This window comes from Anser anser (genome assembly GCF_964211835.1).
Source record: "Anser anser genome assembly, chromosome: 1".
Taxonomy (NCBI): Eukaryota; Metazoa; Chordata; class Aves; order Anseriformes; family Anatidae; genus Anser; species Anser anser.
The window spans coordinates 81,245,331-81,257,021 of NC_139720.1; the positions used below are offsets into that span (position 1 = coordinate 81,245,331).

Genomic DNA, 11,691 nt, shown 5'->3' on the forward strand with positions numbered 1-11,691 from the left:
ATAATCTTTTGTGTACATTGTTTTTCACATAATTTAGATGACCTGTTTAATATGAAATGTTTTGCCTGGAATGTTCCCACTCTGGGTTCCTGTGGTAACAGCTTGTGCCAGTTATACACACTTGTTTTTTTATTTTAATCCTCGCATGGAACTGGCCTCCTAACTTTCTGGTTACTTTGCCTGTTGTTCAGCTTCAATCATATTCTCAGACAGAAAGCAAAAACTAGGTTTACAGAGCTGTTTCTGAACCTTATAGGAAAGCTGAATCAGGCTTTCCTCAGAAACAGCTGGTAGCCAAGAGTGCACAGTGATTCATGAACCCTTTGTCTCTAAAGGTGTTATTAACAGGGAAACTGAATTTCTTCATCTTGCTGCCTCTTGTAGCTTGGTGTTACAGTCTTCTACCTCATGACCTGTATTAAGCTTAGAATCATAGAATCATAGAATATCCTGAGTTGGAAGGGACCCATAAGGATCATCAAGTCCAACTCCTGGCACCGCACAGGTCTGCCCAAAAGTTTAGACCATGTGACTATGTGCACAGTCCAATCGCTTTTTAAATTCAGACAGGCTTGGTGCAGTGACTATTTCACTGGGGAGCCTGTTCCAGTGTGCAACCACCCTCTCAGTGAAGAACCTCTTCCTGATGTTCAGCCTAAACTTCCCCTGCTTCAGCTTAACACCATTCCCGCAGGTCTGCTGGTGATTACGGACAATAGGTCACCTGCCTCTCCACTCCCCCTCGTGAGGAAGCTGTAGACTGCGATGAGGTCTCCCCTCAGCCTCCTCTTCTCCAGGCTGAACAGGCCCAGTGACCTCAGCCGCTCCTCATATGTCTTCCCCTCTAGGCCCTTCATCATCTTCATTGCCCTCCTCTGGACACTCTCCAACACTTTAATGTCCTTCTTGTACTGTGGTGCCCAGAACTGCACACAGTACTCCAGGTGAGGCTGCACCAGCGCAGAGTAGAGCAATCACTTCCCTCGACCGACTAGCAATGCCATGCTTGATGCACCCCAGGATATGGTTGGCCCTCATGGCTGCCAGGGCACTTAAGCTTCTTAAAAAAAAAAAAAAAACACTCTTCCATATTAAAACTATTTTCATATATTTCCTGTCAGATTGCAATCACAAATGTCATGAGATCCAAATATTTTTCAACTGCTGACTGTGATATGATTGACTACCCTGTATATTAGAAAAGTGCCAAATAACTTATCAGTCTAAGTTATTGCCAGCAAAATCACAGTCAGTCATGATACATACTTTAGTATGCAGTGTTGTAATTGGCATTCCATTGATGCCACTGAGGGAAAGATTTCAGTTATCTGAAATCATCATTTCCCTGTTTGGAAATCTAACAGACACAGGAGCTCTAGTTTCCTCAGCCAGCTTGTAAACAGCAGACGGATTAATTCTTTAATTCAGTGTTATTTGATGAAAGCAGTGAGGAAAGGACTTTATTAATTCATAATGCTGAGTTTCTACATACATGAGTTTGGTTTCAGGAAGCAGGCTATTCATATATGGAATAGGGAATTGTTCCCGTAGAAAAGATAATGATGCACTTCAGAGAACGTAGAGAGTAGATTCTAGATGAAAGTTAATTTAATTCTAAGCTAAAACGTGCTTGTAAAACTGCTTAATTCTTAGTTACAGATTAAAGTTATAGGGCTTTATAGTATAATCAAGTACTGAAGAGTCTTAAAGAGAAAAAAGTACAAACAAGAATGATTTATTCTTCTTCCCCAAACTAGCCAGCTGATTCAGACATAGCAGGAAGAGGAGCATTGAAAGAAGGGAGCCATTTTTAAATGGCCATTGAAATCCACTGTCATATTCTATTGCAACTCTGCATCCCATGATATCTAGTGAACTCACCACAGTATCGCCTCAGCATATGCCATGCATTTATCTTTGACTGCATTTTAAGAAACTGATGCTGATATTTCAAATTGTAGAGCAAAAGATTAAACCTACAATTCTGTTTCATGTTCCATATCAGGTGTTTGGCATGTGAAGATGTGAATTAATAATCTTTCCAGGTATATGACCACACTGAATCTTAGATAGTGCCACGTCTCCAGTTTTTGCCCTGGTTCATATACAGATTCTGACTTACAACATCCTGTGGTCTCTGACCTCTATGCATAATGCTTCCTTTAATGAGCATCTTTGAAATCAAAATATTGATAGTTTTAAATGGTCATGAGATAGTTGGTGCTACCCTTTTTAAGAGCCGTAAAAATCTCTTCTTCAGCATCTTTCAAACACTTATTTAGAGTTATGAAAAGATTTGTCCCAAGACTAACATGCTGTTTTGTTTTGTTTTGATTTATTTTCTGCAAGAAGTTTATCTTGCATTGCTTGCAATATTTCAAGGTAAAGGGTATGCTCTTTTGATCTGCATGCAGCATCTGTGAATGAATATATATTTAAAAAAAAAAAAAGTGGAAACTGCATATAATTACTAGCATTCACAAATGTCCAGGTAATAGTAGGACCTCCTACACTCAGCTGAAATAACCTTAGTGCAGTAAAACAGGCTTTTCTTAATGCAGTCTCTGAAGAAGCTTAAAAAATATATATATATATATTCTATGCTGGGTTTTACTGAGACAGGGAAAAAATATAAAATGCTTAGTTATGCACTTACATAACTTTATGTAGAATGTATTTTGGCTTTTCATTAGGAAACCTGAATGACATTTTAAAATTACTGTAGTCAGAGATCTGCAGATGTAGACGAAGGAGAAAAAAAAAAAAAAGTAAAATAAGGTGGTTTTTTTTGTGTGTGTGTGTGGGGGGGGTTGTTTGTTTTGTTTTGTTTTGTTTTGGAATGTGTCTTGTTGCCCAGCAGATTGAAATGGCATTCATCATGATTCACCAACCCTGGTTTCTGCTTTCCAGGCTGGAAGAAATAGGTATGAAAGTGATACAGTGCTTTGATATTCTTTCTCAGGAGACATCAAAATAGTATTCCAATCAGAGATCTCTTCTGTCCTAGAATGACATACTCAGGTTTTCTTAAAGTTAAAATTAACTTCAAGTCCCAGGGTGACTGTGATAGCAAAGATGCAAGGAGACGTTATGGCATTCCTTACAGAGTGAGGCACCCTTTTCTTCAGTCTTTCAACACACACATAAGCCTTCTCTTCCTTCTTGCCGTGGTTTTTTTTTTTTTCTATGGACTTTATTTAAAGAAAGTCCCAGACTCTGTAGTCACCAGCCAATGCTTGGTCTCCAAAGAAGGACAACAAGGTAATCCTCTATGATCCAGACAACTAGGTTCTGAGAATTTCTGTGCAGCACAAGGGGAGAACAGGAAGCAGGTGATGAAAGGTTTAAGGAGATGTTCAACCAAAACACGGTCATCAAGCGCAGGCAGGTGGCCATCAGCTGGGGCCCTGCAGCTCAGGGGTCTTGCCTCCAGCCCAGTGTTTGATTCTGATTTAGTGCCTCTTAGAGCTTTGTCAGGTTGATTTAAACAACTTTCTTTTACTTGCATTGTTTCCTGGTCTCTTCCACATACAGACTTCCTCTGAATGCATTGGGGTTTCATGGTTTGCATCCTTCTGTGTTCCTCAGAATGCTATGTCCCATTGTAATGTGTGGGCATTTTATCCTCAGAGAACTTTGCATTTTGGAGGCAATATTTTAAATAATCATATTGTATTAAAAATATAATATGCATTCTTGGGGTAAGAGTATTGTGCTCTGATTTTTCAGGGGTTTTGCAGTTGTCGATGTCAACTTCTTGGGAGTCACTGATATTGAAACCACTAAAAATCAGGACACCTGACTACGTATATTCTCTGCTGCACTGTTCTCCATAGCTCCAGCTGTTGGAAAAAGATAGGGAATAATAGTGGATATTAAAAACATGCCTCAAAAGTACATAAAAGCATATTTCAGTGTCCTTCCAGTAAAGAAAATATTATATTTGGATTTTTGATTTTCATAGTCTTTTTTTCTCTGTCTTTTTAAAAGGAATTTCCTGACTTTGAGAACACAGTGACCAAAAAAAGAAAGTAAGTTGAGACCAGTTCAAGATCTACACACTGTCACTATATTTGTCTGTTCTTTTCACTTTTGTTGTTTTATTAATGTGTTTGCCAATGTTGCATTAATTTTCAGAGAGTACATGTATTAATGTTGCAGTTGGAAAGCAAGTACCAAGCTTGTAATGCATTAGTAAAGCTCTTTTGCCATGATTTTTTTCATATACATAAAGCTTTCTTCCAAAATACTGGGACCAGGAAAGCTAAAATCAAATGCAGTTAATCTGAGCTTGGTTTAACCATATGCCTGCTTTTCTGAAGGATTGAAGTGGTAACCTATTTTACAGCATGTTTGTACCATTGACCTGATAATCTTCTGAAGAGTTCTTTGTGTATTTAATCCAAATAAAAAATTAGTTTGCAAAATGATTCAGATTAAGTGGGTCAGACTGTATTTTATCAAGTACATTCGAGATAGCAGCATACTTCACTTCCATTTGTTAAGACACAATACATTGGTATGGGTTAATGATTAATATATATTAGTAAACAGGAATTTATTTTGAAAATTCTTTTTTGTCTTGAGATTGAAGGTTATTGCATTACTGAAGAGGTTCCCTTCAAATGAAATCCTGCCTAATGGAATGATACACAAAGATCTTATCTGTCTGGCTGTGACAGACATGAAAATCCCTGGATATCATATTATTTTTTCATTTTTTAGGTGAGGCCCCAGTAAACTTAGAAAAGCAATGTTATCTATGTCTATTGCTGAGAAATTTCAAAATAATGATTTCAAAGAAAGTCTAATTTGTCTTAATAAAGAGATTTCATCTATTTTTGTCATCTGATAAAACTACTAGTAAATTATCAGCTGCAAACACAGATGTATGCACTCAGTGCAGTGAGATCTCTGTTACCAGTGACCAGATAGGACTTTGCGAAAACGTTCTCCCTTTCCAGACTTCCATTAATCTAAGTATGGATATAACTTTGTTATTCTTATTTTTCTGATCATCCTTTAATACTTTTAAGGAAGCCAAACTACTATGTGGGCTGGCATGGGTTTACCCAAAGATAAATCATTTAAAATAGCTCTACCAAATATGCTGCCATCACCTACCTGCTCGGTTCTCCTGCTTAGATCAGAACCATGTCTTCCCCAGTGACTGGATTAGTAATTTATAGCTCCACTCTCAAATCTTACAATGCAAACAAAACTATTCTATTCTAAAACTAACTCTATTCCAACTTATTAACCAGAATTTAGAAAGGTTGTCTCGATCCTTTGACTAATCAATATGAATAATGAATAGGATTGGTTACAATAATTTCACTCAATGTGAAAAGATTTAATAGCAAATATTTCACTGTGAATGTCCAGCCTTCACTTATCCAGGCATGATACTCACACTGATGATGTAGGAAATTTTGTATTGGTCTTACCCATAGATATGGAGAAAGTAAATAAAGAATGATCATTCTCTTTCACTTGCACCAGTGAAACATAGAAGGAACCAATGATAAAGAGTAGTAGAAATAAAACAAACAGAAGTATGCCTTAACAGTGGAACTCTGGAAATAAACAAATAAATCAAACTAGTTTCAAAAGGAACTAACACTTACAGACTAAACAATAGTTCAGTTGCATCCTGTCACTCAAGAAACCTTCCACCCCCTACCTACCTGAATGTGAGAGAGGGATTTCAATTTTTGTCCTTTTTCCCTTCTGTTTATCGTTGTCACAGATTAGAGACTCTCTGGTTTTGCCTAGTATAATCTTCTGGCTTCATCCTCTAGCTTATGAATTACTATCATTTTTTATGGGTAAAATATAACAAATTAATTCACAGGATAATCCTTTGTTCATTCAGAGATTTCTTTTTTCTTCTGTTAACTTCATGTATTGTTTAACTCATGATCTATAAACTCACTGCTAACTCAAGCTTCTATCTGCATTGTTTCTTGATGTAAACATGCAAAAAGCTCAAGGTTTATTTGGGCAAGAAAATGTCACTCTAGGTTGTGGCGATGTTGTGTTCATATGTAGCTGTTTGGTTCAATTCATTATTATGTCACCAAACTTCAGACAGTAATTTCTGTAAGTTGCAGGACATTTCAGATCACATCTAAATAAAAGTATCTCTTATTCTATTTCTGATGGGCTCCCTGATTCAGTCATGAATTCTTAATTACAAAAAGAAACTTGAATGAAATACTTTTTCAGAGTCAAAGCTCAGAAGCTTTCAGAGCTTTGTGTGGCAGGTGAAAGTAGATGATTGAGTAAATGAGAAAAGCCAAGTAACCCCAATTAAAGCCAGTGGGAATTACACAGCTAAATCCCTGTGCCCTGCTTTGAAGAATTAGGTTGAAAATATCCATATTTGATTAAATGTGCTTTCTTTTTTTCATTCTGACTTTCAGCTAATGGTTAATTCTTTTAATTCTTTTAGATCCATCCAGAAGTCTCTGTCTGAAAATGAAGCATTTGGTTAGTAACTGTTTCAATCATTTACTATATACTTGCTAATCTCACAGAGCCTACTTTAATTAAAGGTCTGTTTTGCTTTACAGCTGTTGGAGAAAATGCAAAGGAAAGGGAAGGAAAAATACACTTAAACTATCAATGTATTCCCCCCTCTCCTTTCTACATACATATCTGAAGTTAGATGTTGAAACCAAACCATTTTAAATCTCAGTTAGATTTCTATATTTAAGTATCTGTTATGGAACAGCACACGAAATACTCAGCATATTCAGTGTTTATTTTAATCATTTCAATAAAAAATTGAAATCTCTCTGATATAATCAAATTCAGTCCTCTGCCCTTTCCCATGTTAATCTCATTTGCTTTAGCTTTCACGAACAACTTTTCCAAAGAAGAAATTCAAGTTTTTTTCAAATGCTTCTGACACTCTGTGTTATCATATATATTATTATGCACGCTTCGATTCAATAGGTTCTGTTTTGTATATAGTCTGTAGGAAATAACACCTTTTTTTTTTTTTTGTGAGCGCTTCCTGTTAACATTGTATTATTTATGTTCTGAAGTTTGGAATTCAGGTGCTGTCCTAACTGAGTTTAAAGGGGAAAAAAAAAAAAGATACAAAAACTTCATAGTTATCAACACGCTGTGAAGCTATGTTGTTCACTGAGGCAGTATCAGCCTTGGATGTGTGCGACATGGTTGTGGGCATCTTTGATGCTATTTCTTGCTGGTGCTAACACACTATCTGATTAGCTGTAAAATTAAAAACAACAAACAAAAAAAACCTTTGCTTCCTGGAAGCAAAATAAAGGTACATGTGTTCTGTGGGCTGCTAGGTCTTAAAAACAGTGTTAAGATAAAAATCATTCTGATCATGTTTTAACAGTATTAGATGAGGTATTAGACAGTGACAAAAGATGATAAAACTTGAAGTCTGCCCACAATAAATAGCATCTGTCCATCAAATTTCCTATATTGCAAAATCATCTATTCATTTCCATGTTTGACCACTTTCTATAGCATTCCACAAGCTTGTTTGATTTGTATTCTGATGCTATTTTTATAGACTTTCCTGTTATTTCACAGATTTGCTATGAATTCAGGTGACTGCTCTCTGTGCTTTTACTTTAGACAGGAAAAATGTGAATGGCACACTTTGGCAGGGTTCCAGGAAGCCAGAAAATGATTCGTACATCAGAAGGCACTGTCAGCTTAAAGGTAATTGCTAAATGTATTTCAGCTGATTTTGCATTTTCCACAAAGTATTTTAAAGGGCACATAAGAAAATTTTTCATTTTTCACCAGTAATCTAGCTAAATAATTTGTCAAGTCCTTTTGAGATCTACTTTGTCCTCAAGGAGGGAAAATGTAGTTTAAATAAAGCTTACATTAAAACTAGGAAGATAAGAACACACTCTGTGAACAATTCATTCTGTGGTCCATGGGCCAAAGAAGACTTCTACAGTAAATTGCAATAGTTGTGTTGCACAGGGCTTGACAACTGTAATATGCGCCTACAGTAGGAATCCATGTTCCCTGTATACTTTACAGTGCTCCAAATATCCAACTTCTTGTGTAGGTGTGACTTTTGTAGGTAATTCTTTTATCCGGTTATCTTTCTAAAGCCTGTTTCAACTAACTTTAATTGAAACAGCTTTACAGCTAATGTACGGGAATTTGCTAGCGACACTGTTTAAGAGTTGACCAGTATAAATCCATTAAATTAACCACAAGAAATAACAAGTGAGCAGTCACCTTGTCTATTTAAAGATAAACTAGACTTTTAAAAATCAAAATTATTTGACAATCTGCTTAACATTGCTTCCAGGAATTAAGTTTGTATTTGTATTTTTTTAAAGTCAGTTTGCCGTTACAGTTGCCTAATCAGACCAAAACAGTAAAAGTTCAGCACCTGTATTAGCAGAAACAGAAACCTTGACATGTAAGATTAAAGTGGATGTATCCTGTATTCTCTGCTTAAGCTAACAATGTGACAAGATGAGAAGTGTGTTTACTTTTAATATCTCCTGTACAAATGGTTTAGGTATCATCCACTGTTCAGAGATTCCACTGTTAACTGCATATGCCAAAGACAGAAGAGGACAGAGTGCCAGGTTTCCCTCTGGGTTTCATTCACTTCATCACTTGAAGATAAAGTGGTGAAGTGAGAATAGATCTGAAATTGTAATGTCTAATGCATTTGCTCATATATGTGTGAATAGGGTTTCTAGGAACCAGAACCAGAATGAAGATATGACAGTAAAAGAGGAACTCTGCCCTTGTGATAAACTGATGAGGGGAAAAGAAATCTTATTGGTTTGTAAGAAGAAAGGTGTTAATGATAGGAGAAAGAAAAATTAGACATTTCTTTCCTGACAAGTCTTACTTTTAACAAAAAAAAAAAAATCTAGAATGATTCTTCAGTGTACTGCACAGGTTGTCAGTTTGGGGGTGGAAAAAAGCTGAATCAGAGGAAAGAACTTTTTGACCTTCCTCCAGACTCAAGACTTTTTTTTTTTTTTAACCCTTTTAAATATCCAAAGCATGCAAAAGAAGCAGTGCGCATTTTAAAAGCTAACAAATGTTGTAACTGAAGGGCAGGGGCCCAGAGGGAACAGGAAGCAAAGCTGGCAGCTAAATAAAAATCTCCCTTTCCCACACTGCAGTAAAATTATTAAAAGGGAAGTCCCCTTTGCACAGTGGTGAAAACCACTTTTCAGAAGATTTACTGTTCATTGCTATTGATCAAGATAATTTGTCAGTATTGATCAAACTTTTCCCTTAACAGAGATAATACTTCAGGGTCTGTAAGTCTATTGCATAATATGAATTTCTGTTAGACCTGATCCAAATCTCACTGAAGTCAATGAAAAGACATCCTCTGACTCTTGTAGCCTTTGCATTGGGTCTTTAATGTGTCTGTGTGTACAACCTCTACAAAATAAATAAATAAATAAATAAAAATCCAAACTTATTGGGCAGTAAAAACATACATATCCTACAGACAGAATAGTGGGAATACCCATCTTTGGTCACAAGCCCAAACCCAAATCATTAGTACCAGACTTGCCAGCCCGAAAGTGCCATCACAGAAAAAGTTGATTACATGAGTCACAGTCATTCCAGTTCCATGAAAGAGCATTTCTGAGACAAACAGAAAAGGACTGATACCTTGCAGAGTAAGTCAGAGTAATTCTCTGCTGCTCCTAATTCACTCCACAGAAAAGTGACCAGAAAGAGCCCACTTATGTTAATCTGACTTTGCATAAGAATTTCTTGACATGAGTTATGATGCCTACAGAAGTCCAGCTAGCTCTATATTTAAATAAATGGATGGATTATCAGACACCTGGCCCTCAGTGACTTCAAGGAGATTTGTAGGTGCTTGAGATGTCTGGTCAGTCATGTTAGATTTTGGACTCTAACATACTTTTTGGAAAACATGTTGATGTTACTGTAATAATCAGGTCTGTAGGAGAAAGACAGTGTCTCTAAGCATATATAAGCTCTTATGGAAACCTCTAAAGGCAAACTCATGTAAAAAAGAATTTCTGTGACCCATTTTCCCTCTTTCTGTTGACGTACGTGCCAAATAAAGGAAATTGCTTGATGGGGTTTCCTGTGCAACTGACCTATATTTTAAAGGCAGAACTAAAGTGTGAAAGGAGTGTCTCTCTTTTTCATTTCATGCTCAGATTGTAATTTTTGGGTTTTAACTCAATCTTACAATATCCAAGTAATTACAAGGAAGATTGTTATTTTGTTTCAATTTTTTGTTTGCAAAGGGTTGTCCTTTAAGAATATTAACAATCCTAAATATGTCTCTTGATTCAGAATTTTCTTTAAAAATAGCATTAAAATATAGGGGCTAACTTGCCTGTATAGTGGCCCTTTAACTGTTTGACTGACAAGGGCTTGGGAGGGTTCACCAGCTTTACACACACTGTGGTCTCATTTAATTCTAATGTAAGTCTAGGTGTTTTGAGGACTGGGATCTTACTTACCTCTTTGAATATAAATTTGTATGCTTATATCAAAATACTTTTTTTTTCATATGATAGATGAAGAATCTCAGTCAGTCGAAGTTATTTATTGAATGAACCTTTCTTTTTCTGTTGATTGGAAAGAGAAAAAACAAAACAAAACAAAAAAAAAACAAGGCAATCATTCTTGCCTGCCTACAGTTAGCATTACTGAATCTATATTTTAAGTTAGCTGTCCTTTTTCAAGAAGGAGAATTACTGATATTGTAAGGTATTCCTCAGCAGCAATAAGGAAACCAAGTTAGGATTCATGAGGAAAACAAAACAAAACAAAAAACATTCTTACTCTTTTCTATTAACTTTGGAAAGCCAGAGTAGCACTTAATGCTGTGATTTGCAAATTATGTTTCTTTTGTTTTTTCTTGCAAAATAGCTGCGTGCCTCTGATGTCTCTGTTGATGGAATGCAATTGCTAGGGCATTTCTATAATAGTGTAATTGTAGATGCTTTGCCTTTACTTAATTTTGGAAGTGAGAGAAAATCTTTCAAAGTGAGAGTAGATCTTTTTCTTCTTAAAGACTTATTAAAATGTAGACTTTTCAGAGTCATTTGACCTATTATTGTTCATTGTTGTAATGAAGGTAAATATTCTTCCCAAGTAAAGCATTAATGTCTTGGAAGGAATAGGTGAAAGTTCATCCTCTGAAAGTAATTTCAAAAGATCAAGTTACACAGACATCAATTGGAAAGACCATTTTTGCCCAGGGGCTTCATTTTTTTATATGAATATTCCAAACATTTCTGTGCTAAATAGCTGAGCAAGAGGGAGCACTTGGTGGGAGTCTGGATTAGTAAACTGAGGACTAAATTCAGATAAAGAATTAAGCATGAATGAGTTTTATTTGTGTGTGTCAGTTTGCCAATTTGCTCTGTAGTCTTACTTCAAAGTAGTTTTGAGATAAAATGGATGCTTAAATGATACAAGATTAACTTCAGAGTCAAAATGTCAGCTCAAAATATCAAGTGCAATTCAAATGATACTCCTTAGAAAAACTTAAAACAGGATATTTGAAAGCACATTTTATTTCCTTTTTTTTTTTTTTCTTGGTCACAATTCTCAGAAGATAATGTTGGTGATGGGATGCATTTGCTGAAAGGAAAGAAGATAGAAGAAACAACATGCCAGGTAGAAGAACTACTCTTCAGATTCTAAAATTTC

General features: G+C 35.9%; 1 protein-coding gene across 2 annotated transcripts in view; it reads left to right on the forward strand.

Annotated features, from left to right (window-relative positions):
* The window catches only part of LOC310899721 (uncharacterized protein), a 46,245-nt gene that overhangs the window by 28,140 nt on the left and 6,414 nt on the right, over window positions 1-11,691 (forward strand). Inside the window, exons 3-7 of one of the 2 annotated variants that reach the window (XM_083836524.1) lie at window positions 3,991-4,031; window positions 4,588-4,725; window positions 6,455-6,492; window positions 7,621-7,707; window positions 11,594-11,658. In XM_083836524.1, coding sequence (XP_083692650.1) covers window positions 3,991-4,031; window positions 4,588-4,725; window positions 6,455-6,492; window positions 7,621-7,707; window positions 11,594-11,658 — 369 coding nt within the window. Of the gene's footprint in view, window positions 1-3,990; window positions 4,032-4,587; window positions 4,726-6,454; window positions 6,493-7,620; window positions 7,708-8,533; window positions 11,194-11,593; window positions 11,659-11,691 lie in introns of those variants that run through there. The other variant, XM_083836525.1, reaches the window with a different exon arrangement.